This window comes from Caenorhabditis elegans, chromosome X, assembly GCF_000002985.6.
Source record: "Caenorhabditis elegans chromosome X".
Taxonomy (NCBI): domain Eukaryota; kingdom Metazoa; phylum Nematoda; class Chromadorea; order Rhabditida; family Rhabditidae; genus Caenorhabditis; species Caenorhabditis elegans.
The window spans coordinates 9,320,144-9,347,760 of NC_003284.9; the positions used below are offsets into that span (position 1 = coordinate 9,320,144).

Sequence of the window (27,617 nt, forward strand, 5' to 3'; positions counted from 1 at the left end):
TTAATTTATATGAAGTCAAGAAGTACAACAAATGAGATCCAGATCTCCAGACACGAAATGAATCTCCGGGGCGGTGGCGACGTCCGGCCCGCTGGAAAGTGGGCGGGTCAAAGAGAGCAAAGGGTTGAGCCATAGAAGCTTCTGCGTCTCCTACTTGGAATAAGCTTAGAGGGAAGAAAGAAGGCGAATCTTAGTTCGTCTTTAATTGGGAAGTATACTGTAGTTTGGGTGGTCTGAAAATGAGAAGAAAAACTGATCGGAATCTAAGTTTAATTGAGGACTTGCCATATTTCCTAGGACACTGAAACTGGGTGACGCGATTTTCAGAGGTTTCAGAGACTAGATGATATTCTTGAGATCTTTCTTTTCAAATCAAAAATTTGTTTCAAAATCATGTTATCCAATTTTCCAGAGTGAAAAAAATGAAACAAATAAAACTTAGAGCTTTGGAAGAACCGAAACAAAAGTTGAGCGTCGTATTCTACTTGATCTTGATAACCAAATTTTGTGAAAGTCGTCATTAAGCTGGAAATTCAAAAAAAAAAATGCAATCATAACAAGGAAGTTGGGAAAATGTTCATTCAGCTAAACGAATATTTCCGTTATTTTTAAATTTTCACAATGTTATCGGATAATATAAAAATTGGTTACGTTCGCAAAAACAAAAAACACTTCGATGGAAAAGAAGATAAAAAAGTTGTCCTTAAAAATTTATCTAGATCATATTTTATATTCATGAATTCATCTCAAAAATTGTACCCAGTGAAAGGGCGACAATGAATGTCTAGCACTAAGATATTTTTAAAACCTTCATTGAAATATAAAAATCAGAAGCAAAAATTATCCTGACAGAAGTTAGTATAACATTTTCAACTGAAAAGAGTACACATGATCCTCCAAATTTCCTATACTTTTGTTGCAAAAAGCGATCTCTCATTTGATCTTACTCCGACACTCCAGAAGTGATAGAAAGCATTGAGTAATGGGATTCTAATTGCACGCCCTTGGAGTCCCATCCTCCGTTTTTTAGAGGTTTTTTTTTTAGAGGTTTTTTTTGTGGCACGGTAATGAATAGCCGCTTGATAGAAAACTTTTGCAAACTCTCACGTTTCTTTGAATCCGTGATGTGGGAGGAAAAGAATAGCAAACTTTTTGTCGGTTACACTAAGTTTCATAGACCCAATTAAATGAGAATTCATACTTTAAAAAGGTATTGTTGAAGATATCGAAGAATTGTACAAACTTACCAAGAATAATGACACATACTCCATAATCCGATCATATAACCAAAGAAAAACATGCGCCAAAAAGAAACAGCTAGAAAACGGAAGACTGTTCAAACTAAATTATTATTATTGAATATTTGCAAAATTAGATTTATTTAATCAAGGCTACTCCCACTACTCCCTCGCTTTTGCGGGGTAAGAAAAAACAAATGAAAAATCTTTCTGGGAGTAAGAGCTACAATAGTCATCTGCACTATCCAGTGAAATATTGAATTACAAATGTGTGTATGTATAATAAATTAAAAAAAATAAGGGGGTCGAGACCAAAAACTCCACGCTCATAAATCAGTTGTGATGCGTGAAATGAAAGCCACGAAGGAGCACGTTTGAGATCTTTTCAAACATTTATTTCTTCAGTTCTTTAAAAATTGAAGTTTTCAATCAAATTGGATAACATTGTTAAATAAATATTACGTAAATTTATTTCTATTTAGAATTACGTATGAGTTTGATGCATTTTAATCCAGAGATTAAAAAGGACTACGTGTTCTCAATTGATGGAAGATATTCGAGAAAAACTGGGGGAAGCCTTGTCCCCGTTTCATAATTTCGTACATATGAGCCCACGTATGTGCATGCATGTGATTCATTGATATTATTTCCCAGGGACCCTTGTGGGAACCTACAAAAGTTCACTTCAATCAACGCTGAACAGAATTTCTCACGTACACTGAGCATTTCCATGTTGAGTTGCAATTAAAAGTGTATCGTTGCAAGTTCAAGAAAAAAACCAATTAGAATGTTTCTTTTAATATCGAATTCCGGCGAGCATCGTGGCCCCATCTCTTCGAAAAATAGAACAAAACTAAAATCACACGGCGACGGAAGAATCGAAAAAAAGATGATAGAAGAAAGGCAAAAGATCACACAAAAAGTTCCCGCCACCAATGTTTCTGCTCATTTACACTTAAGAAACATAAAACAATGGGAAGTGTTTGAATGGCTTGCGGGAGTCTGAGAATTTCGATGAAGATGAAGAAGAGCAAGAAGTGGATGAAGCTATAAAAATTGATAGATTTGATACGGGGTTTAGTTTTGTTTCAAATGTCGTACATGTCTAGATCGTTATAGATAAGATGATGTAACTCTGAGTTTCAAAGAAAATGTCCGAACTAAATGAAGTATAATATTTAAAATGAGTATGTAAAAGACTCAGGTCTTAACAAGTTCTGATAAAGCTATAACAAAAAGTTAAATAATCAAAATTTCAGCTTTTCCCAAAAATGCCTGAAAGGCAAGTAGTTGGTGAACTCTCATGCTAGGCATCAAAGAGAAGGAGATGCATGAGAAAATTTGGTATTCAAACCGAAAACTATGAAATTTGATAAGCTTAGATTTACAAAAACACTGTTGTTGCGTTTTGGAAAACCAGTTAGCACAGCTGAAAACAACCTGTGATGTCAATATGTCGGTCTTCCAGCAACTAAAATAATTTAAATAAAAACTTTGACATGGGCAGGTAAGACAACATCGACAAGTATGTGCACGACTATAGTTGTTTAGTTATTATTTAATTGACTGGAAAGTGCAAATCTATGTATTTACAGTTTACTTGGCGTTTTTGCGTTATTTAAGCAAAAAAAAAATGAAGCCAATCCTTATTATATTTCTTGCTTGAAAACGTCAAGGTTTCTTATAAAAAATTAATTCAAAACCGTAGTCAAAAACTTTCTACAATTGTAATTATTTGGAAGAATAATCTATAGTGACTCATTTTATAGTTTTTTTAAATATTGTAAGCAGGGTGTCAAAATATTAAAGATAAGGTACAATTGAATACGAGGTGGCAACTACTAAACAGACACCAGGAACCTCACTTTATTCAAAATAATTTTTTTTACTACAATATGCACATAGGTTACTCACACATATATTTGTTCTGACTATTGTTCAGTCATTTCACTGAAACTAAAGTCAGACACAATCCGACTAAGATTGGGCGACCGAAAATATACTTATTATTTCCTGATGAGTGACCGGGTGATGAGTTATTCTTATCCGTTAAGCCCAAACTTCTTAGTTCCTTCAACAATACGCACGCATACGTGCATACGGAGAAATCGTTGATCTTGATGTCATGACTTTAAGTTGTAGGAAAGATTTTATAACCGATTTCAGATAGGAAAGAAAAATGGAGAACAATAACAAAATAAAATTAATTTCGTTTTTGTGCTGTCTGAGTTCCGTCACCCTTTTCTTTTTTAGTGCCGCCCTAAAAAAATCTTGTTCATCGAATTTTGTGCTCCGTTACCCGTACACCCATTAATAGATAACATTTGAAAAAAAAATAATGAAGGAATAGACCCCGTACACGCGCTTTATTCGTATCTGCACGAATGAGGAAAGCGAAATTAAATCAACGGGATTACACCGACAAAATGAGAAGGAGGATAAGAATTTCGATGATTCGAATTTCCGGTCAGTCTTACTGTAATGTGTGCCGTTGGGAATGAGGTCCTTGATGCGTCATATGTGTACTCACTTCCAACTTGTCAAATTAACAGAAGTGGACTCGAAGGAACCATTAGTTTCAAATAAATAGTGGTTTCATTTTATGTTCACATTTTTCAAAAGAGAAAAAGGAACAAACCGCACAATGTGTCTAATTTGGGACCATTATATCCGAAGCACACTCGAGCCTCTTAAGATCAAAGAATGTTCTCAAAACACTTTCAAATAATTCAGAACCCTTTTCTGGAGAGAGTAACTTTAAAACGCTTTGGCTTTCGAGAATTAATCCACAAAATGTGCTAATGTGACATAAAATTTCTTAAACAGAACTTTTTAGAGCAACCTTTAAATTTTGAAATTTTATTATGAGCAAAGGACCAGAAACTACTAACTCAACAATGGATGCAATCAATCTGCATCACAGAAAAAAAAGCACATGCACACAAAAAATTATACTGAAATATAATTTCCTTATAAATAATTTATCTCTGTGTGAAGCAGACATTGTAAAAAAACTTCTACCAGACGTATCAAAAGGAAAAAAATTTGGAGTTCTATAAAAGATAGTTCCGCTAAAAGGTTTCGAATGGAAAATCTTGGTGGTGAGCCACGATGCTGAATGGGAAATTCGGTTACTTTTCTGTTTTCTCGAGGGTCGTTTTCAACAATTGCAAAACACAAAGACCTTATTTAGTCTGATTCTGATGGTTTTTAAATTTTCAAGTTGCCTATTCATTATTGTGTAAGATTTAAATATAGTTTTGTCAAGGAGTTGAAAGTATCTATAAAACATATACTGTATATTCTAATTATGTACTGTGAGTTAAGTAAAGAATACAGTAATTATCTGTAATTGTTCACAAACTCACAATACTGAGGACTTCTGAACCGATATGAAAACAGTATTTTGTTACAGAAGAATATCTCATAAAAATAATCTTTCATAAAATCTAAAAACAAAGATTGTGCAATGACTTGAAAAATTTGTAACATAATCTGCTATTCCATGTGAGACAAATTTTCCTGTGTGCTGAGCAATCTTTCAGATGATCAGTCATATGAAACAGGAACAAATCCATCAATCTCTTCCTACCACTAACTGTGGGAATTGTATAAAGGTGGGTGGGCGGCATTAGTAGTGGTAAATGTAACACTCTACCACTACTGGCATTGAAGCTGCTCGGAAAAAGTGTTATGTTAGAACTGCCAACGGAAGTGTGTCTGTAATCTCGTTATCGGGCAACATACACGCGCATGTCCTTAGCCATTTGAAATTTGCGGAATGCGTTGAATTGAATCCAAGCTTTCTGACAATTCCGGAAACGAATAATGTTTGACGCAGTACACAATAATTGAATAAAATCTCAATTAACACTGTTATGTTTTGTTTCTCATGTTTTAAAAATATTGCATTTAAGCAAAATAGGCTCGCCGCGCTCTTTTTGGGAGCAAATTCTTATCAAATTTAAGCAACATATTGCTGAAAATCGACGATTTTCAATTTTAGCAATAGTATGACCCTTTTTGTGAAACTCTTGCAAGTTTGTCGCAACGATTGGCTAGAAACTTACCTGCCAACTTTCTGGAAACAACGATAGAAAATATTATATACAGTTTTAATAAGTTGCCACGGTTTTTCAGGACCATTTTTTCAAGTGCTGAGGAAAAAGCTGGAGAAAAATATCAGTAAAAGATAAAAAATTCAAAATGCAGAAGCTGTATTGATAATAGTTTCAAAATATGTTTCAAGTGCTGAAGAAAAAGCTGGAGAAAAAATATCAGTAAAAGATAAAAAATTCAAAATGCAGAAGCTGTATTGATAATAGTTTCAAAATTTGAAAAACTAAAAAATGGCATTGTATTATGAGCTTACTAGGGAATGGTGTTACCCCTGCAATCGCTAGGAGGACAAAACAAAGTGAAAATGAAAGATCAGATCTATGGCTACAAGAATCAGTTTTTGGAATCTGCTAAACTCGGTCCCAAAGCTGAAATTTTCGGTCTTAAAAAGTAGTCCTCTTTTTGCTCAAAATGCCGTTTTTCGTGTGTAGAAGTGGCTACATAAAAGTTTACTTCAGCCGCCGTTCGAATGGCCGATTGGTGAACTCTCGTGCTCATTAATCTAAAGGTCACGGGTTCGTTCCCCACTAGGTATTAATTTTTTTTGAATTTTTCCTCTAGCATGAAATATGCACAAAAACACGGTTTCTTCCGTTTTTTGGTAACTTCGGAATAAATTTGTTGGTTCCTGGGAATCATAAAAGTAATTTGGAAACTTTTTGGAAGTTTTCTTTTTTTGATAAATTTTCACTTTTCTCCCACCTGATGTATGCACATTTTTTTCTTCAAAAATAATTTTTCAAAATTTTTTCAAAAAGTGTTTGGTTTGAAAGAGCAGCATTAGTTTGGATATTTCTACGATTTTGGAGGATCAAATGTCATTTTTAGGAGAAAACCACTGTTGTTTTCTCTAGAGTTTTTCACGAAAAGGACCTACTTTCAAAGACTTCCAGCTCCGTTGACGAGTAAAATAAAAAAAAGTTGTCAACTGCAAAGTTATTTCAAAAGTACCAATAAACAAATTGTCAGTTGAAGTTACTCTGCTAAATTTTATGGGTAGAGAGATATGGACATTAGTAATTACGTAAGTTAAAGCTTCACTTCGATTAGCTATATCTCTCTACCCATAAAATTTAGCAGAGTAACTTCAACTGACAATTTGTTTATTGGTACTTTTAAAATAACTTTGCAGTTGACAACTTTTTTTTATTTTACTCGTCAACGGAGCTGGAAGTCTTTGAAAGTAGGTCCTTTTCGTGAAAAACTCTAGAGAAAACAACAGTGGTTTTCTCCTAAAAATGACATTTGATCCTCCAAAATCGTAGAAATATCCAAACTAATGCTGCTCTTTCAAACCAAACACTTTTTGAAAAAATTTTGAAAAATTATTTTTGAAGAAAAAAATGAAAAAAGTGAAACTTTATCAAACAAAGAAAACTTCCAAAAAGTTTCCAAATTACTTTTATGATTCCCAGGAACCAACAAATTTATTCCGAAGTTACCAAAAAACGGAAGAAACCGTGTTTTTGTGCATATTTCATGCTAGAGGAAAAATTCAAAAAAAAAATTAATACCTAGTGGGGAACGAACCCGTGACCTTTAGATTAATGAGCACGAGAGTTCACCAATCGGCCATTCGAACGGCGGCTGCAGTGCCAAACTTTTATGCAGCCACTTCTACACACGAAAAACGGCATTTTGAGCAAAAAGAGGACTACTTTTTAAGACCGAAAATTTCAGCTTTGGGACCGAGTTTAGCAGATTCCAAAAACTGATTCTTGTAGCCATAGATCTGATCTTCCATTTTCACTTTGTTTTGTCCTCCTAGCGATTGCAGGGGTAACACCATTCCCTAGTTAGATGGTAGGATAGGAAATTTGTTTTCACACAAAAATTGGAATAAACCGCACGCGATAAACCAAATGAATGAAAAATGTGGCAAAACGAAATCTCAAAATTATTATGCTCTTGTTTTTAAAGTTAGCTATAAGCGGATTTTGATTATTCACTCATGAAAATAGAAAACAAATGAGCCTGAATAGGAACAAAAAACTGTGATGAGCAAAAATCATGAGATTTCACAAAGGTGTGAAAAAAAAACAAAACGAGAACAAGTTTTGTATTTGAAAGTCTTGTTTTCATTCCACAATTTCATCAGTGTGAGTTCGTTACTTACCTAGATTAGTCACATAATACACCAATATAAAAAACCTTTGAGTTGTAAGTTGCTTTTAAGTTTTCACCGATTTTGAAAAGTACAGAATTTTTGTGGAATTCTGTGTGTAATCTCTACAATCATCATTATTGCCAAAAATAAATTAACTATGTATGTGATTTTCAATTTTTATGAAAAGGTGTGTGATCTACAAAATTTCGCATTTCTAGTTCCTTGGTTTTTATGTAAAAAACAAATATTCTGAAGGTGTTTGGTTCTTAGGCTTCCAGAGTGTCTTGGTTATGAGCTGAATGAAAGAATAACTCAAGGTGTTTTCGGTGACTTGTGCTAGTATTTTGAGTAAAAGAAGGTCAATAGCCAATTTTCAAGATCTGAATACCAATGATCTTGTTTTCAAATTTACATCATGTTATTCACTTCCAAGTACAAGTTTCTCATCTGAAAATCTGCAGATCGAGTACAAATTCAAAGATCTGACGGAATATACGACGTAAGCATTCAACAGATCGAGTTGTAATAGAAAGAGGATCAAGTTAGATGTTAGAGGTGACGGAAAGAAAAACATTTTTATCTTCTGCAGGCATTCGTCCTGGAAAAAGTCGTAAGAGGAAAACTTGTAAAGAAAAAGGAGGAACAATGGGTCCAAGAAAGACAAGATCTAATATTCTAGTGAGAGGCCAGAGGTGTCAATCTTTGGAATTGTTGATTTTCAATAATGTATTTTTCTGTAAGAAGAGAAAATGAAACTGCTTAATAATAATTAAACATAAATTGTGATGTCTGAGCATATCATATATTTAGTTAGTGTGAAAAGGTCAGTGCAGTTGTTTTGAAAACGTAAAAACTTTCACTTGAATTAAAAAATAATCAATCATTCGAAATTACTGCTCAAAAGAAATGGTTGAAGTTTTTACTTGCCATTTGAAGCGATTTTTTCGCACAACTTTTGTCTAATTTTGTAAATAGAATGAGCACAAAAATCATGAAAAATTGAAAAAAATGTTAGCACACCTAAACTTGTTGTACTTGTATTTTTGTCAGGAAAGGTTAGTCAGATGTGAAAAGTGAAATAAACACCATTCCCAACTTGAGATAATTGTGACTGTAACAAAAAATACGTGGTTCCGAGGCTGGAAATACCAAGCGAAAGCTGGTCTCATGGTTTTTATGGTTTTGAAAAATTCCAATTATTATATTTTCCTTTTACCATGTGGTCAGGTAATTTATTCTTTTAGAAATTCTTAACGTTTTCACAAGTTTACATCAAGCATCATGTCGATTGGAAAAAATGAACAATTGTTGTTCATATGCTTTTTCACAGTTGTTTAAAAGATTCAATAATGAGCTGATGCGAAAATATAATAAATTCGTAACATCAAACTTGATTTCAAGGTGTATATGTAAATATAAACTCAGAAAAGCAACAAATTCATATGTACATCGGATATGTTTGTGATAGAGGAGCTTGCTACACATCCGCTCGAAAACTTGGAATACCACGGTATGCAAAAACATTTCAACTGACATTTATTTTATGTTAAAATCTTTGGCCGATTAGAATCCAAAGAAGAAGCGAAAGGCTGTGTCGACACGAAAGGAAGCAACGGCGACAAAATATGTGGGGCGAAAAAAGGAAATGAAACAAATATGTGGTACAAAAAGTGATGTGAGCATGGAATGAGGACGCGTTTAACTTGTGCCCTTTCTTTCCAACATCTTCTTCCTCCCGACATACGATGAGCCATCGGGGAGGGCACATCGAAAAGTTCAGAATTGACAATGGGCAGTTAAAGTGTATAACGGCACAAGTTAATTGTATTACTTCTAGGTTGATCAAATTTAATTTGCATTGAAATTTTTTCAGACAACGGACTGCGTGGGTATTTCAAATTGAAAAACTGCTCGGTTTTGGAGAATGAAGATCAGATCTAGCAAGAGAAGAAAAATTCATTATTCGAATGTAATCCAAAAACCAAAAAACCATAAATATAATTTTCAACTTAAAAACTTCAAAACAACCAGTGTTTTTTCCGATTTTCAAAATAAAAAGTCTTCGGATTATAGCGTGACTCAAGCTTTTCTAGTGTGTCAAAAACTGAATAATATAGGTGTTGTCTTAATATGTAAAACCATATTGTCTGAGTTTCTAAGTTTAAAGGTGAACAAGTATTAGATTGATATTCTTGTGAACCAATACAAAGATATCTCCATTTAAACTTTTTTTTTGAGTACCAAGATATGCAAACTAAGTTTCTTTTAAAAAATTATTATAATTTTCACACAAATTATGTTTGTAGAAATTTAAAAAAAGCGCACTAATCACAAAGAAACAAAAACAACGTGTTGTTTTTTACTTGCAAAAAGCCTATGATTGAACACTATGTCAGAATATTGAAAGAGAAGAATTTGCTATCAGTTTTTACCTAGATACTACAACTTTTCAGAAAAATACTTCGAATTTTTCAATATTAATAAAAATGGGAACAAGCCGTCACTTCAACGCAACAAACACTTCTTCATATGAACTATGAAGATGGGAAAAACAAAAAACAAAACGAATAGCCTTTTTATATTGTATTTCTTTGTCTGGTTCAACATAAATAATATTTGTTATGAAATGTGGTTGTAAATGTGACAGTATTTGAATTACAACTAATATTAAGCGCAGTTTAAATATTATTCAATAATTAGATGAATCCCACCTGTTCACAATTACGTTTATCTCGGCTCGTAATGTACATTTACTGGAAAAATAGTTTTTCCTGTAATTCTTTAAAAAAAAACAAATTCCCTCTTTTCCAAATACCTTATTCATTTTAGTTTACTTGGTTGGAACGCATTACCAGTAAAAGCATAGCGTGTGAAAGGGTCATATAAATTTTTAGTTTCGAGGAATCACTTGCTAGAAAAACGATCTACACTCAGAAATCTCGACTATTGCGATTTTAAAAATATTGTGAGGGGTTTCAACCAAAATTGGTGTGGTGTGATGTTTCTTTGGATTAGTTTTGTTTTAATTTTGCACCCAAGAAATCAACATTTATTTTACTGTTTCCTCAAAACACCTTCTTCTAGTTTTTTGACCTCTTGATAATTTCACTTTGTAGTATTTACCTATTTACAAAGCAGTTATCACCTCAAGCCGAAGATATCGCAACCAGTTATACTATCTAGTTTTTCAAACATTTATCTCTTCACTCATCTACACTCCTATCTCCCCTCCCTGTGATCATCAAATTGGAGAAGTGGAATCCACTTGAAATGAGTTCAACAAGAGTTTTTTGTTAGTGCGTGGCGGCTCGCCAGAGCATTGAGCTCTTGCGGCTGCGGCATGATGCGAGAGAAAAAGAGCACGACTGTATTTCAGTTTTCGATGTTTGCACATTGTGCGACACCCCTTCCCTGTGAAAGTAGAGCAAAGAGTTTGGAAAGAGTTTGTGGAATCTGGAGGCATTGGGACTGTTAGAGTAGTCAAAAAGGGGAGGGAAAACAGTTGAGGACTTTTGGTTGGAAAGCAGAAACTGAATCATCAGTAGTTTGCACATTCTTTTCACCGAACTTTCAACTTTTTCACATTTTTCTTTTCGTCAATTTCGAAAACCTAAAACACAGTTTCTATCACCATGGATGTGAGACCATATGAAGGAGGACGTTTTGAGGTAACGACAAAAACCAAAAAAAAGTTTGAAAGCATGTATTTTGAATCCAGAATTAAAAATTTAAAAAATCAACACAACATGCTGAAATATTTATTTTCTTAAAAACAATGTTAAGTATAAACGGTACTTGTGTATTATGCCCCCGCCACTTTAGAAATTAATTTTTTTTTAACTTTTAAAATAAAAACGTGTGGAATTCTTTTGTATTTTTAGGCCTAGGAAAACACCATTTTAAGCCTAACGAAGAAAAAGGTATCACATTTAATTTGAACGGATAAATCAATGGAAAATTAATTAATTTCTAAAACGGCGGAGGTATTATACACAAGTAGCGTATAAACATTTTATATTTTTGCCATTCGCTTCAACTAGAATCCAGTGTAATCTTAGTATTGCGAATGGTCAAGCAAAGCAACAACTTCCAAGACTCATGATGGTGAATTTCTCCATAAATTCAACCACTTTGGGTAGATCGAAAAAGCATCAAGAGAGGAAAGTTCTATTTGAGACATACATATGGGCCTTGAAAAAGCTTTGAGTGAAATTTTTAAGCAACACTTTCGACTCCATCAGAATTTTATAAAATTATACACTTTGCAACGATAGTAAAAAATCTAACTTTTAGAAAATTGGAAGTGAAGAAGCTCATACGATTGAAACTTTCGAAAGACGTATTCATGGAACTCCACACAGTGAGGTTAGTGTTTTGTATTTTGTGTTCAAAAACATGAATCAAGGGATTAATTGCATTTGTGCACCAAAATACTCAATTCATTCTTTTTCATAATCGACTCCCAGACAGAAATCTGCTTTGTGATCTCATTATGACGAATCAGACTGAAAAAAACAATTTATCAGCAATTGGAAGTGGATTTTGCCGGAGAAAAATTATTATTTTTCCAAAAATTTTAACATTTTCCAGCCACAACGACAAGTCTCGTCGAAACAGTACACCGAACGAAGAACCTACGGTCGAGATGAAAACGGTGAAATTGTCGTGAAAATCGAGAAAAATGTAAGTAGGGTTTTAGACGGAACATGTGAAATAAAAACAAGAAAAGGAGGGAAGAAGAGTAGCATTGTGGCAAAAACTAGCGTTATTCAGCAGGTGAACGTTTATTTCTTGGTCTTGTTTTCATAATTGTGTTGAATGGCATGTTAGTTGGGACGTTTTGTCAAACTTGATTTAATTTGCATTTAAATTTTAGTTGTGAATTTTATAGCTACTTTGTTCTAAGGATATTTTTAAATGTGAAAGCCCAAATTATTAACAGAATATTTTACCGATGTAGTTGTCTTCTCAATATAGATCTGTTATCAGTTTACCACTTTTTCTCATTTATTTGCATTAACTATTATCGTACTTTTCAAGCTAGTTGAAACTAGTTCTACTTTTAAAAATAGAGCTGCAGAACCAATTTACATTCCTTTCAATGTTTGTATAAGCAAAGACAAAAAGACAAGAAAATGAAAACGAAAAAAAAACGTGTTGGTTTTGTTTACAATGGGATTATGAAAATGAAATAAGCAAATGGTGTCCCATTTTTGGGTATAATCTCAAATTTGAATAATAAACGAATATAAAAAATGAGCAATTGAAGCCGGTTATTTATTTTGAAAAATTGGAGGAACATAGATGAAGAGTCAAAATGCGTAATTTGAAAATAACGATGCCTCATTTTTAAATTATCTATTTTGCAGTCACCACAATCTCACTAATCAGTCTTGAACACCGTATTGCTCTTATTTTCCAAAAATTTTGTGTGCATAGAAAATTTTGAAAAAAATCTTAATTTAATCTTGTACATAATTACTAACTTTTGTTTTAAAAACTAATCGAGAGAGGAATCACCAAAATGGGGGAATATGGTACTTTACTTCGCTTAAATATTGGATTGTATTTTCTTCAAACTGAGAAGTAACATTTTTGAGCCATACTTTTGATTGTCAGTGACATCACAAGTGTTTCAAATTCAGACCCGACTAGTTATAGGTATAGAAATGAACACAACTTGAACTTCACTAGAATTAATTTTATAATAGAAGTGATATAGAAGGCACGTGGTTTTCTTTAGCAGAATGGGATGTGCGTAATTAACGCATCCAGTTTTTATAATTTCAGTTTCACACAAAAAGCCCACAACAAATGTGCAAACGGTGTGAGCTTAACGTAAACAACGTTCTCATATTTTTTTTTTCTTTCTAATCCGGAAGTCGTAAATGAAACGATTAAAAAAATGTATTCAACTTTGTACAAGAACATGTAATAATATTAAACAAAACTATTTTCAGAAGTCTGTTGTTTAAAAACGTCACAAATTAGATAGTTCACCTAACAATAAGCGAAACTCATATAAATAAAAAGTCTCTAGGATTATAAAAAATACGTTGGTCATCCATGTTCTTATTTTATAATTGACAATTTATTTTTAAAAATGCACTTTGTTTAAAAAAAGAGTTATTTTTAAGCAAATGACGCCGAAGTATAAGTTCGACAAAAAACAAAACAACCTTCTGAACATGATAACATTCAGCTGAAATAACGCATTATTTGACAAGTATGTGTGCTTGACATATCCACATTGTGGAAAAAATAACAAAAATCGTTGAAATCGAAATGGGGCAAAATCTTGTATTACGATTTGATAATCGTTAACAGACGTTTTTGAACAAAAACTAAAATTGTAAATGACTCAGACTTTTTTCAGCCGTCTGAGCCAGTCCGTCCAGCATCACCAGTCCGACCTGTCACTCCAGTTGGTGGAGAAAATGAGTTGAGCCGGCACTTGCTCCAAGTAAGCTTCCTATATTAGTATACTACTTTAATTAGAAGGCGATTCAGTAGTTATAAGCGCGTGTGTAAACAATAAAAAGAATTTCTGTGACACAGCAATACACAAGCGTAGTTGCAAAATTTTTGAAAATCTGATATTAATTACAACGATGTTTGAAGCCTATCCAACCTCTCCATATCCCACGCATCGACATTCAGCCTGCCAATTCTTCACGACACGCATCGCCAAGACATAAATTGCAGTATGGTAAGAAAATTTAAACGTGCTTCACAAAACGGAACAGGAATGGGCAAAAATATATAAATTGATGCTGAAAGGGCAGTGAGACAAGGGCAGGGAAGACTGCATGACTGATGGAAATTGAAAATAGAATGAAATTGGGTTAGCTATCTAAAACATTTAATAAGTGACATGGTGTCATGTAATTGTTAGAGCATTAAAAAGAGAATTGAACGCGTGAATCGTTTTAGTTCCAGTCGACTGAATGCCAAACAGCTGAAGGTTACTTTTCTCGCTAGATCTTTTTCATTTTCAGAAAAGCGTGTTCACTGAACTGTTAGAGAACTAAGTCACTGAATTGGTGTCGAGAATGACAATAAATGAGTGTTTCTTAGAATTCACAACTTGCAGTAAAATTGCATTTTTTTGAACACACTCTTAATAATGACAAAGTAACATCTCGAGAGGTTTAAAAGACATCTAAAAAAGGACTGAATTGATTTGTGGCTTAAAAAACTGATAATGGTACGGAATGAATGAGTACATAGAATGATTTATTTTAAATCTATGGTTTAAATTAATTCTAGCAAAAAAGAAACTTTTTTACCAAAAATTGTTTAAAGCATTCCTAAGGTGAGAACTCAAAGTACACATCTAAATTCACAAAAACATTAAGTTTTTTGTTCCACACTTTCGTAAAGTTAACACTAAGAGAAAAGTATGAATTTTCTCTGTTAGGTGTATGGTAAGATTTAAATTAAAAAGTATCATTCCAAAATTTTGGTACAAGTGTCACAAAAAATATTAATTTTCAGATGAGGTTTCACCAAGATCAGGTTCTATCAACATGCTATCGCCAAGATCTGGACACTCGGCATCTTCAAGATCTGGAGCTGGATCTAGACAGAGTAATGTGTCCGTAAATTCGGCAAATGTGCCATTGAAAAAGGTTTGTTATGAGAAATATAACTTAATAAACAAAGGAAATTTATACGACAAAGATAATTGAAATAGAAGTTAAATCAAATCTTTGATTGAATTTGGTAACAAGGTTTCTAAAATAAGTGAAAATGAATTTAAAAGTACCGTTGGGGGTTGGTAGTTATAGTTAATCTTCGGCAAACGGTTTGAAATTGATTTTGCCGACTGGTTAATATGGAAGATGCTTACAGTGTTATTGAAGTTACCGTATTTGTGAATTGCATGTGTGGTTGAAAAAGTAATAATGACAGTACAACAATTTTAGAATGCATAAATAATTTTCGAGTGTCCTATAGCTTGATCGCAATAATCGATATTGAACGAAAATTTGACTAATGCCGTCTCAAGCCATTTTTATCCTTAGCAAAAATTAAGTGCAATACTCTTACCCGAATTACCGTATACGTGTTTCTCAAGCTATCAACATTTATTTTTCGTTGCAAATATTTATACGAAACAACATAAATTTGAATTCAAATAAAATGTAGAAGAAAAATAAATTTTGCTACAAAAGATCAACCCTATTTGATCATGCACCAACTGAATCAAAATACCATTAAACCAAATGAACTCGTGACTATTGCAATGACAAAATGCTCCAAACTAATTTCAATTTCATATTATCCACGTACTTCCGTTTCAACAAACCGCTTTATTGTGTCATCCTGCAAATGGTGACAACAAATTGCGAGCAATCTACGCACATGTGTTATAGGGAAAGTGTAAAACATGAAGCGTAGAGAAGACATTTATCTGATTTTGGTATGACAAAAAAATAATAATATCATTTCAAATTTACAATTAAGTTGCTTCAGAGTTTGTTTTTTAAAAGGTCAACTATTTTGAAGTTCTATGTTTCAGGTCACCAAGAAGTCCCGATTTGTTTCCATTCACGATGGTCGTCCCGTATCCCCATACACAGAAACAGTGTCTTTTGAAGTTGCCATTCCATTTCAACCAGATAGATATTCCAGGTGAACTATGAACAATTATATTTGAAACAAAAAACAAAAAATTGTATGTTTTCAGCGCTTCGGCCCGTTCATTCTCCAGCTCACCACACGTTTCCCGCAGGCCAAGCGAATGCGCATACTTGATGGAAAACCCGCTCTACCAAGATTGAATTTAATTAAATGTGAATTGATCACGCGTCATCATCCATTATCATTCTTTTTCTCCTTTTCCCCAATATCATTATTCCCGCTGTCTATCAATATCTGTCAATATCTACTGCCAAAAGATGCCCTTAACAATAACAACCAAACATTCAATAATCTGTTGCTTTTTTTCTGTATAGTAAATCTTGTCTTTGAAATTTTGTGAAGATACAAAATTTGTGAAAATAAAGATAATACAATTTTGAATGTTTTTTGTTGCATTGTAAGAACATTATCTTTAATAAAGCCTTCAATGTTTCTTTTAGTTTGAAATATCTACCGGATTAGCGCCGAAATGCGAAGATATCTTTTGGAGTTTTTGTTTTTCAAAGTTTTTGGTTAAACTTAAACTTTTTCATTACTTAAAAAATGTCAAAAAAGAATATTTCAGGTAAATCCGGGTAGCAAAAATTGCATTTCTGATTAAAAAAACGTCATAAAAATATTTACTTCAATATTTGAACAGGTGAAATTTTCACTTTCTTATTTTCCCTTCAACTTCTTTCATTATTCAGTATTTTTGATGACTGATACTTTTCCTTACGCAAAAAACAGAAGTATATACCAAAAAATTTCTGAGCTCGCCTAAAAGTTTGAAAATAAATGTAAGTCAGAATGTGAGTTCTTACCTTTCTTGTGCTCTGTGTTTTTTTTTTTTCATTTAAAAACAATCTTCAATTTTCCTAGTTTTCCCTCAATATTTTCGCGTGCGTATTGTTCCACTGTGTTATACTCGTATTACTAATTTTTACGTTTTCAAGTTCTGAGGTCAGTTTAATCATTATATCCCAATATGTAACGAAATATTTGGTGATATGAATAATGGGCTATCACATGATAGGGAGCATTTATGAGTCCCTAAACCATATAATTACAAGACTTTCGCCAGCTCTCTCCTTTGTCAAATATTGAGTAAAACCTTGAAGCAGCTTTTATTCCTAATACTGAGATTTATTGATTCTGTAATTTTTTGTTTAAAATGAATACTATTCGAGGAGAAGTCGACAAAAGAATAATGGTAATCAAAACAGTTACTTTTTTGATGGTTTCGAACTTTAGTTCCACAAAATATTGTAGTTTAAAATAAATTCCACGAATATGTCTGGTCTGAAAACAGGAATCATATTTATATTCAATCAATCACTTTTTTCTGAATTTTAAAAATAAACGATTTTATTGACAGAGTGTTTTATATTCATGACTTTCAAACTTTTACAAATATAATCATCGATTTCCTTCTCGAAAATGCAATTTTTCCAAAAATACTATTTCGAAAAACTCTGAACCCAATTATAAGATATGTGATGAATAATTCCCCAAAGTGTTGTGCGCAAAAAGAAAAGAAAAGGATTGATTTCACAGCAACTCTTCTCCTCTCTTCTACTTCCCCCATTTTGCCTATGCTGTTTCTTTAATCGCACCCCACCAAGCCAGCGGAGCAAACACGAGATGGACCCGGTTTTCGCGGAGTAGTACATCGAGAAAGAAGAATAAGGGACCCCTTTTGCGTCGCGACTAACTGCGCGCAAAACGTCTTCCCCTGCTGCGAATCAATGCGCGTAAGGACGACAAGGGTCCGCAATGTGTCGTCGCGGTGTACGCACACATTCCGCTCGCTCTCTTTCTTTTGTGGTGTCCTCTGAGAGAGGGCCGACGGCGTATCGGATTTTGGTTAGCGTGCCCTTGCCCGAAAAAGAATGCGTCTTTCTTTTCGCCTCTTACTTTTTCCCCAATAATCGCTTCCTTTCCTCTGACTTTTTTTTGTTTTCCAATTTTTGTAATAGCATACTGACCTATATGTTCTGGTAATAGTTGTTTAATGTGAAAAGTTGTTTTGCACAACATTATAATTTGGAATATTATTTCTCTCAAAAAACACTTTATTAATAGTCACAAAGTATTTGTCGGTCGGTACTTGCACTCAAAACAATCCGTGATTTGCATTTTATTTCACTGTTGTCAGTACATTGTCACTCACATAAATGTTGTTAAATTTTTCTCTCTGAAACATATTATTTCGAAAATGCAAGGCTATACTATATTTGAAATTCAGCGAAACTTTGGAAGCATTGGATCATCTTCAGTATGTAATTTTTGCAATAATATAAAAAATCAATAATTTGACAAGTCCTTCATCTTCTGCGCCTCTCATCTCTCGATTATCTGTCGTAATTGTCACGGTTCTGCATGCAGTTGTCTGAACAAACCACCTCATTTTTTCAGAGAGGGTATTGAATGTTGTTACAGAAGATGCCGGCTGTCAAAGGTGATGGCATGCGTGGACTCGCCGTCTTCATCAGCGACATCCGAAACTGCAAGAGTAAGGAGGCCGAGCTGAAACGGATCAACAAAGAATTGGCCAATATTCGATCCAAGTTTAAAGGTTTGTAATTTTCACTAAAAAGAGAAATGTAAACGGTTGAAATAAAATGTTCAGCCAATCTAAAATGCTCATTTTCAGGCGATAAAACCCTAGATGGATACCAAAAGAAGAAGTATGTGTGCAAGTTGCTATTCATTTTCCTGCTAGGAAATGACATTGACTTTGGTCACATGGAAGCCGTCAATCTGCTTTCTTCAAATAAGTATACCGAAAAACAGATTGTAGGTTATATTTCTATTATTAAAATGTAGTAGCCACGTTAGAAAACTGGAAAACACTCTTAATCCGCTCTGAGTACAGCTCATAACCAATTTCTATTTACATAAGATCATTTTCTGCCCAGTTCAAAATTATTTAAAAATTATTCATTTAGGATTGGTTTCTTATATGTATACCATCTCATTAAACTCAACTTTTTTTAATTTCAGGGATATCTGTTCATCTCGGTGCTCATTGAGCAACAATCAGACCTCATGAAGCTGATTGTGCAGGGAATCCGCAACGACTTGACTTCCCGCAACCCAGTGCACGTCAATCTTGCTCTTCAATGCATCTCAAACATGGGATCACGCGAAATGGTTGAGGCATTTTGCACCGACTTGCCCAAGCTTCTGGTCTCCGGAGAAACCATTGATTTTGTGAAGCAGTCTGCTGCATTGTGCATCCTCAAGCTGTTCCGCAACTCGCCGGATTCATTCCAGCCGGGAGATTATGCCAGTAGAATTGTGCATTTGCTCAATGACTCTCACATGGTCAGTATTATAAACCCATTGTGAAAATAAGAAGAGAAAAAAGAATCACTTTGCTTTACTTATTCAGATACATTTTTTTGGACGAAATTCAAAAATCCAGACATCACGTTTTTGTCTTAACCAAAGAGCAACAACAATACCTAGCATTTCTAACTGATATAAATACAATTTTCAGGGTGTCGTCACATCCGCTGCTTCTCTCATTGAAGCTCTTTCCAAGAAGTGGCCAGAAGAGTACAAGGGAGCCGTCCCATTGGCAATTTCCCGTTTGAGCAGAATAGTGACTGCGACCTACACGGATCTCCAAGACTACACGTACTACTTTGTTCCGGCTCCATGGCTCTGTGTCAAGCTGCTCCGTCTCCTGCAAAATTATCCACCACCAGATGACCCGTCAAACAAGGCTCGTCTTCTTGAATGCTTGGAAGGAATTTTGAATAAAGCCCAAGATGCACCAAAGTCAAAGAAAGTGCAACATTCCAATGCAAAAAATGCCGTGCTTTTCGAAGCGATTGCTCTTATCATTCATATGGATTCAGAGCCACAACTTCTTGTCCGTGCGTGCAATCAACTTGGAACATTCCTTTCTCACCGGGAAACCAATTTGAGATACCTTGCATTAGAATCAATGTGCCTTCTTGCCACATCTGAGTTCTCTCATGATGCTGTGAAAAAACATCAAGACACTATCATTAATAGCTTGAAGACTGAAAGAGATGTATCAGTTCGTCAACGAGCTGTTGATCTTCTCTACGCAATGTGTGACCGATCAAATGCTAATCAAATTGTAGCTGAAATGCTTGCGTACTTGGAAACAGCTGATTACTCGATTCGTGAGGAGATGGTCCTTAAAGTTGCTATTCTTGCTGAAAAATATGCTACTGACTACACTTGGTACGTGGACGTCATCCTTAAGCTGATTCGTATTGCTGGTGATTACGTCAGCGAGGAAGTTTGGTATCGTGTCATCCAGGTGAGAATACAACATTTTACTTTATTTTAACTCATTGTTATTATTTCGGATTGTCGTCAACCGAGAGGACGTTCAAGGATACGCAGCAAAGACTGTATTCGAGGCTCTTCAACGCCCGGCTTGTCATGAAAACATGGTGAAAGTCGGAGGTTATATTCTTGGAGAATTTGGAAACTTTATTGCCGGAGATGAACGTTCTACAGCAAAGATTCAGTTTGAATTATTGCACTCAAAATTCCACTTATGCAGTATTACAACACGCTGTCTATTGCTCACCACATATATTAAATTCTGCAATTTGTTCCCAGAAATCAAGCCTCTTGTGCAACAAGTCTTCCAAACAGATCATAATTTGAGGAATCCTGACGCAGAATTGCAGCAAAGATCTATTGAATATCTCCAAATGACAAAGCTTGCATCTAATGATGTGCTTGCTACGGTTAGTTTTTAAACACAAAAAATCAATATCTCATAGTTTTGCAACAACAGGAAACAGAAGGAAACAAGGTGTTTTTATAAATGCTAGCTGTTGACAAAACAATCAAAAGTTATAGTTTAGCAAGCTGACATACACAATGCCATTTAAACAACTACAACTTCCGTTTTATCACTCAAATTTTTGACCCTTAAAATAATGTGATATTAGATACCACTTTTTCTAATATTTCAAACTTGTGCTCGAATAATAGCATCTTGCAACATAAAATAAAATTTAAAATATGAGTTTTCAGATTCTCGAAGTGATGCCAGCGTTTGCTGAAAAGGAAAGCAGTCTTCTAGCTAAGCTGAAAAAGAGTAAGCCACAACTGGAAGAAATTGAGCGTGAGGAGAAGGAGAAACGGTCCAAACCAACTGCAGTAATGAGCGAAGGATCAACATCTCTTGTGGACTTTGATTCTACCAATGACACTACTGCATCGCTAGCCGACGTTTTCGCTAACAACTCTGGAACCGGTCTTGGAGCACAAGGTGATGAAGTCGAGATTGCCAACAAGGATGACTACTTGAAGTTTGTCACGAAAAGTAACGCAATTTTGTGGGAGGACGATTACATTCAAATTGGCTGTAAATTGGAGACGCGCAATAACTTGGGCCGACTGGGAATGTTCTATGGAAATAAGACGTCGCAACCATTTAATAAGTTCACCCCAATCATCACGTGCCCTGGAGCACTAGCAGTTCAACTACAAGCTCAGGCAAAACCAGTGGAGCCGGTGGTTGCAGCTGGAACTCAAGTTCAGCAATTGATTAATTTTGTCTGTGTTCAAGAGTTCCAGAAGATGCCAATTATGAACATAAAGTTTACATTCACGTGAGTTTTGTGCTCCCAAAACATAGCAAAAAATAACAATTTTTCAAATAAAATTTTTGAATTTCAGAGATCGTGCGGGTGCTGTTCAAAACTTTGATAAAAACTTCTACCTTCCACTCTTCATCAGCAAATTCTTCGAGCCCACAAACATGACATCCGAGCAATTTTTCACTAGATGGAAGTCACTTGGTGCAGCGTCACAGGAAGCACAGAAGATTTTCAACGCACTGTCACCGATTGAGCACGCAACTATTGAATCAAGACTGAAAGGATTTGGAGCAAACTTACTGACTGACGTGGATCCAAATCCCGACAATTATGTGTGCGCTGGAATCATTCATACCCAGACGCAACAGATTGGAACTCTTATTCGTTTGGAGCCAAACAAGCAAGCAAAGGTTAAAAAAAATAATTCCATTAAAATTGAATTGAAGAATGGCGTAGGCGAATTCTTTTAAAAACCGTTCAACACCTTTATTAGCTTCTCTCCTGATTCACTCTAATTTTCAGATGTACCGCCTTACAATCCGTTCCAGCAAGGACACTGTTGTGCAGACATTGGTAGACTTATTGGGCAACCAATTTTAAGCTAATATTTGCTGCCGATCCACCCGTGCCATCTCTCCACTTTTACATTTTTATTGTTTTCCATTAAAACAATGCTCTGTGTCTTACAGTCACTTATAATTTCCCGATAATGTTTCAAATTCCCTCTCCTTTACTCTTCATCATTTTTCTAGTTTGCATTTTGTAACTTATAATTTCTAATTTATTTTTAATATGATATGATAAGATTGCTTTTTTTGTTTTTGCAACATTCCTCATTCGCATAATTTTATTTTTGCAAATGTCTAACTTTTAACCATCAGCAGCCGCTTTGATTGTTTTTATTCACCAATTATTTCGTGAGAAATAGTTTCCGATTTATGATGAGAATGGCGAGAGTTTTTCAGATTTTTCTCATCGGATTAATCAGATTTAAATTATTTAAGTAATTTATTGGTCTTATATTTGTCTAAAGTTTTCACTTTGTAGATTGAATGAACTATTATTTTTCTAAGTTTATCAAATGAAAAAACTATGAAAAAAATGATGTATTTTTTTAAATTTTATATCTGTATAAAATTATAGTAATTAGTCGCAACTGTTTCAGCTTTTCAAATTACAGAGCTTGCTGGATATTCAAAGGTATTTTTCAATCTTTCAACTTATTACTTTTGCTCTTGTTTTTAACCCCGAAAAAAGAAAATTAATTTTCAACTAAAACAAAACAAAATTTTGCCTAGTATGCCTTGTTCCAGAACAAAAATATAGAGTTGTAAAATTTGAGAATTGTCAAGCCCATTGCGTCCAAGAATTTATTTGATTTTTTAGCAACAATTATGTTTTTAGTCCCTGTGTGAGAAAATTATCAACAATTTTTCAATATTTTTTCAATCAGAAAATTGTAATTTTTTAAAACTTATTCATGAAAATTGGCTTATTGAAATCCAATAAAATTTATTGAACTCTTTTTTATAACAATTTTTCGAATTAAATTTCTTAAATTTTAAGCAATGAAAAACGTGAATGGAAGTGCAAGTGGGTACATCAAACGAAACATCTCATGTGGCATGATTTGTTATAAAAAGTGCAAATAAATAACCAGCCATAACGGGAAAGAAGTATTACCAGGTTGATTGAACAGAAAAAAGTTTCGTTTATGGAAAGAAAGAAAAGGCAATAAAACGGAAATTGAAGTGACACAAATTGTGAAATATCCCGGTTGGAACAAAATCGTTGAATTTGACTAGGTTACATATGAAAATAAAAAAAGAAAAGAAAAAAAAATGTGATAACATGATACATGTATACATTTAAATTTATAATTTATACAGTCGCTGTTTAAGAAATTGTTCACTCTGAAGTAGAAGACTGTCGGGATGTGGAGCGCAAAGTTTGACCGAATATTCGGAATCTCTGGCATATGGATAGACCTAAGTCGGTGAGCCCGAGTTCCAGGAAATATTTCTGACGTTCAATGTCGTCAATGGCTACGGTTAGGAAATATCCACGCGACCCTGAAACACACACGTTCAAAAATCAATTCAAAAAATACACTGATAAACATGTCGATAATTTAATTTTGAAACCTTACCATTCATCGCCAACGTAACAGCCACTACTTGAATCACTTTCCTCATTGGATGAGCATCACTAGCGTCCATGCCAAAATATGTTTCCACCCAGGCGGGATAGTTTTCGAATATTTGATCTGGAATCTTTGGATACCATTCCTCTATATCCATTGGAGTCTGGCTGTTTTGAATAAACTCAATATATTCATCGGTCAACTTTGTTGATCCTATCTTCGAATCTTCAATGAGGCCTCTGTACTTTTCTTTCAGTTTTTCTTTGTACGTAATTAAGAAGTTGGAGAACAAGGTGCCATCGAAGTGAGCTGATGCGTAGCAGACTGGCTGAAAATGTTTTGTTTGTCAAAAGGCCTCTCTTGAAAGTTTTAAATTCTTACACGTACTTTGTGGCCAGTTTCGTCAACTTTTTCACAAAGAAAATTGTGCTCGGCACCACTACACAGGAATGGAATAATGTTGCGATCCGCAAAGTTGGTGGCACGTCGATGAAGAAGCTCTTGGTTAGTTGTAAGCATGACGGTGACCATCCCAGATATGTATTCTTTGTCGGCAATGGTAAATGGCCGGATGTCAAAGCAAAACATGCAAAGTGGTAGAAAGATTTTATTGCTTAACAGAACTTCAATGTCATCCACAACATTCAATACTCTGAAATAAAAGTTTCCGATGCTCTCCCATTCATATCGATCTTTTTATGTTCCTCACCTCATCGTTTCGCTTCTAAATCCATTTTGATTGATCCATCTTTCTTCAGTGGAACCAAAATCCTCGAACAAGTTATTTTCGGGATTATCCAATGCATTTCCCTGCATCATCCAACGTGCAACTGCGATGAGTAAAACACAACAACTGTGGGCATCAAACGCATATGGCACAATCTCTGACAGGATTGCCTTGTTTGGTGCTTGTGTAATGAAAAAAAAAGAGTCGATCGCGCTTGTGAGGAACTCGTTGACACCATCATATTTCACTAGCCATTCCGATTGCAGAGGATCCAAAGTTCTGGAAAATACGATTACTGTACTGTTAAGTAATGAAATTCAAATGTTGTAAGTGATGAAATTCAAATGTTTGTATACATACTCTATCTCTTTAAAACTTTTCTTCATAACGGATGCATTCTGCATAAGCCACCTGAAGTCCTTGAACATGCTTTGAACTCGTGGTCCATTCTCAAATGGCAGATAGTACATTTCACAAGTTGCACATAGCAGTGATAGTCTTTGATTTCTTATTTCCTCAGCTGTAGTTGCTAGGCCAGGAAGTACAACAGGAGCGCTGACGTCTTCATCGACTGATACCATTGACTCATCTTCCTGGCTCTCCACAGGATCTTCCTAAATGCCGATTAACAATTGAAAAAAAAAAAACATAAAACCACGACTAACCGTTTCCATAGGCTGTGAATACTCGGCTGCCAGAGAATTTAACTCAGAAGGCACAGGCTCTTCCGGTGCAACCGCCGACTGAATGATATTTTCAGTTGCAATCTCGGCGGGCATAACAGGTTCCGGGCGAATGACTCCATGAGTTTCCGGCAAGTCCAAAAGCCAAACACATTCACGACGATCTGGTACATACCCAGCAACATCTGCAGTCAATTGAGGTGGCCTGAAATTGTTTAGAACCTTGAATGGAACATTGGCCTTATTTGTTGAAGAACTCAATCAATTTGAATTTCTCTTTAACGGTTGAAAAAACAATCCTAGTATTCCAGAAATTACACTCACTGTGGTGCATTTGTGACGGATGGCGTAATAAATTCATCAATCCACGTCGACACAGCATTCACGAGAGACACTTCAGGAACATATATGGTTTCGGTGTTGCAGTCAATGTTTAATATAACACCATTACGACTTGATATTCCGCTCTCATCTGAAGTTGTCTTAATACGAGCCACAAGCAGCGCTTCGCAACACTCACTCTCTCGCAAATCTCGATCAGCGGCATTCCAATCTGATAAAGTATGGAATGGAACAAAATTTGCTTCATATCTTCCATTTGGGTTGGACAACAATCCAGACGTGAACTCCTTAATTTTGACAGACCGATGCATCATTGGTCCCATAAATATCTTTTTCAAATCATAGTCGTTTGCATGCAAGTTGTCCCAGATAAGCGGTTTCCGACGCATTACACTTCCCACTCGAGCCAAATGTTCCACAGTTAGATATCGGGAGATTACACGAGGTCCTGAATTTCAGAATGTGGTACACAGAATCGATATTTTACCACACCTGTCCACATAATGTGGATGTCTCCTGCTAGCTGTTCTCCGATGGTATTCAAATATTGAGAGCTTTCTAACGTCGGAACCGCTCGTGACTCGCAATATTCCGTTGGACAAAACATGAATGTTTTTGTGTTGAGGTACTTGAATATGGTATTGGCGATGTGAACCTACGAGATCAATTTTAAACAGTTTTTAATACTTTAACCTCACTTGTGCATGGGCGAAAGACGTAAATTGTTTCTGATCCTCGTCTTGCATTTGTACTTCGATGTCATCAAAGAGTACAGCAAACGAATCACATCCAACTGATCGAACTTGATCGAGTTTGTTCTTCAAAGTGTCCATTTCTTCATCAGAACTGTAGAGTATATCTTTTCCCGGCGAGATTGCATACACAAAGTTAACATTGTTGTCCTTTGCGCTTTCCACTAGATTTCGAAGATACGCTGAAATTTTCACAGTTTAAATTTTTACCTCAGACGACGAAAAACTTGTGTTCCGTTATATTACATCAAAGAGCTCTCAATTTTTCACTGTCTACATTTTGTTTAAAATATGATATTCAGCTCAAGCATCAGCACCATAAATTTTCAAGTGTAAGATATCATAAATTTTTAAGCGTTCCTGTTCAATTCAACACTCTTTACGCTTTTCGTTGCAGTCTCAATAATTATCAACGCCAAGAGCATATGCTTTATAGCAAGAAAAGAAGTCTTAGAAAAGTATGACTGCATGTTCAACTGAAACATTTTATCATTTTTCAATTTTTATACTTACTCATTTCTTCATTATTATATAGTTCTCTCCAAAGAGAACGGTGTTTTATATCATCTTTGGGTGCGTAGAGATACGTCGTCAATCCTAATTGGTTTTGACGTTTGAAGAGATGCTTGCGCTGTTCTGGGGTCCATGGACGTCCGTAGAAGCCTGAAATTCGATTTGAAAATAACATTGCTCACCGTTCAATATTTAAAAATGTAAGGCTTGTTTTAAAATAAAGATTATTCTGACATTCATGTTCAAATTTGGGGCTTACCTTCAACAACTCCACAAATGTACTTGCTGTTTTGCACAGCCTTTCGCCGATCGAAGCTGTAATATTGGAAATATATTAGCACGTTTAACTTTTTGCTACTAGCTCACCTTTCTGTTTGCTCCATCGTGTTCACAGTCAATACTTAATCGGGAAATGTTGTCATCAACTTTCACTCTTAATAAAAAATATTAAACATTTTTACGGAGACAATGAAAAAGAAAACATCACTTAAAATTTGAAAAGAAATGGTAAGCAAAAATCCTAGAAGTTTACAAAATGTTGACAGGAAGATAACTCATTTTTGATATACTGCCCTATCGTTCAAAACATATACTTTAAAAAATGTAATTGAAAAATTCAAAACATCCGGTATAATGCCAAAAACAAAGATCGATAGAAGAACGTATTCGGAACAGAAAAGGTGGCCGTGGAGACAGGGACTAGGTTTCCATGCCGTCTCTCCTCCTCACATTGTCTTGTGACGGCCACGAGACTATCTCCGTCTC

The 27,617-nt window shown here is 34.8% G+C and overlaps 3 protein-coding genes and 2 non-coding genes across 6 annotated transcripts; 3 read left to right on the forward strand and 2 right to left on the reverse strand.

Moving 5' to 3' along the window:
• Positions 1 to 10,547: 10,547 nt before the first annotated feature.
• Positions 10,548 to 10,798, reverse strand: T20B5.4. The gene has a single exon (NR_071829.1). It is a non-coding gene; the product is annotated as an Unclassified non-coding RNA T20B5.4 (non-coding RNA).
• T20B5.5 lies at positions 10,662 to 10,798 on the forward strand. Its single transcript, NR_071830.1, has one exon. It is a non-coding gene; the product is annotated as an Unclassified non-coding RNA T20B5.5 (non-coding RNA).
• A 191-nt stretch (positions 10,799 to 10,989) lies between these two features.
• On the forward strand, positions 10,990 to 16,489 carry T20B5.2 (uncharacterized protein). Its single transcript, NM_077170.6, has 8 exons — positions 10,990 to 11,132; positions 11,758 to 11,829; positions 12,055 to 12,147; positions 13,841 to 13,927; positions 14,086 to 14,173; positions 14,962 to 15,095; positions 15,989 to 16,101; positions 16,157 to 16,489. The coding sequence occupies exons 1-8, from the start codon at positions 11,097 to 11,099 to the stop codon at positions 16,248 to 16,250; spliced, it is 717 nt and encodes a 238-aa protein (NP_509571.1). The 5' UTR covers positions 10,990 to 11,096; the 3' UTR covers positions 16,251 to 16,489.
• Positions 16,490 to 18,531: 2,042 nt separating this feature from the next.
• Positions 18,532 to 22,757, forward strand: apa-2 (AP-2 complex subunit alpha). The gene is made up of 8 exons (NM_001383622.2): positions 18,532 to 18,667; positions 18,746 to 18,888; positions 19,096 to 19,419; positions 19,595 to 20,392; positions 20,442 to 20,831; positions 21,124 to 21,704; positions 21,772 to 22,102; positions 22,215 to 22,757. The coding sequence occupies exons 1-8, from the start codon at positions 18,535 to 18,537 to the stop codon at positions 22,290 to 22,292; spliced, it is 2,778 nt and encodes a 925-aa protein (NP_001370626.1). The 5' UTR covers positions 18,532 to 18,534; the 3' UTR covers positions 22,293 to 22,757.
• A 432-nt stretch (positions 22,758 to 23,189) lies between these two features.
• oga-1 (protein O-GlcNAcase) lies at positions 23,190 to 27,287 on the reverse strand. 2 transcript variants are annotated; one of them, NM_001129711.3, is made up of 13 exons: positions 27,219 to 27,285; positions 27,112 to 27,167; positions 26,853 to 27,002; positions 26,286 to 26,521; positions 26,080 to 26,242; positions 25,766 to 26,035; positions 25,570 to 25,717; positions 25,228 to 25,450; positions 24,923 to 25,176; positions 24,545 to 24,841; positions 24,223 to 24,487; positions 23,842 to 24,163; positions 23,190 to 23,764 (listed from the first exon to the last, which is right to left on the reverse strand). In NM_001129711.3, exons 1-13 carry the CDS (start codon positions 27,233 to 27,235, stop codon positions 23,601 to 23,603), a joined length of 2,565 nt encoding a protein of 854 aa, NP_001123183.1. In that variant the 5' UTR covers positions 27,236 to 27,285; the 3' UTR covers positions 23,190 to 23,600. The 2 variants fall into 2 exon arrangements, with proteins under 2 accessions (NP_001123183.1, NP_001123184.1); NM_001129712.4 differs by having other exon boundaries at positions 23,192 to 23,764; positions 24,217 to 24,487; positions 25,570 to 26,035; positions 27,219 to 27,287.
• Between the last annotated feature and the right edge of the window lie 330 nt (positions 27,288 to 27,617).

What these genes read in the sequence shown, in the direction of transcription:
- T20B5.2 (NM_077170.6), top strand. Translation starts at nt 11,097, where the DNA reads ATGGATGTGAGACCATATGAAGGAGGACGTTTTGAG. An exon ending in ATGAAGGAGGACGTTTTGAG is followed by an intron (nt 11,133 to 11,757) that starts GTAACGACAAAA and finishes TCTAACTTTTAG; the next exon opens with AAAATTGGAAGTGAAGAAGC. An exon ending in TCGTGAAAATCGAGAAAAAT is followed by an intron (nt 12,148 to 13,840) that starts GTAAGTAGGGTT and finishes GACTTTTTTCAG; the next exon opens with CCGTCTGAGCCAGTCCGTCC.
- apa-2 (NM_001383622.2), top strand. Translation starts at nt 18,535, where the DNA reads ATGCCGGCTGTCAAAGGTGATGGCATGCGTGGACTCGCCGTCTTCATC. An exon ending in CTAATGATGTGCTTGCTACG is followed by an intron (nt 20,832 to 21,123) that starts GTTAGTTTTTAA and finishes ATGAGTTTTCAG; the next exon opens with ATTCTCGAAGTGATGCCAGC. An exon ending in AACATAAAGTTTACATTCAC is followed by an intron (nt 21,705 to 21,771) that starts GTGAGTTTTGTG and finishes TTTGAATTTCAG; the next exon opens with AGATCGTGCGGGTGCTGTTC.
- oga-1 (NM_001129712.4), bottom strand. An exon ending in ATTCACAGCCTATGGAAACG is followed by an intron (nt 25,177 to 25,227) that starts GTTAGTCGTGGT and finishes ATCGGCATTTAG; the next exon opens with GAAGATCCTGTGGAGAGCCA. An exon ending in AAAAGTTTTAAAGAGATAGA is followed by an intron (nt 24,842 to 24,922) that starts GTATGTATACAA and finishes CGTATTTTCCAG; the next exon opens with AACTTTGGATCCTCTGCAAT.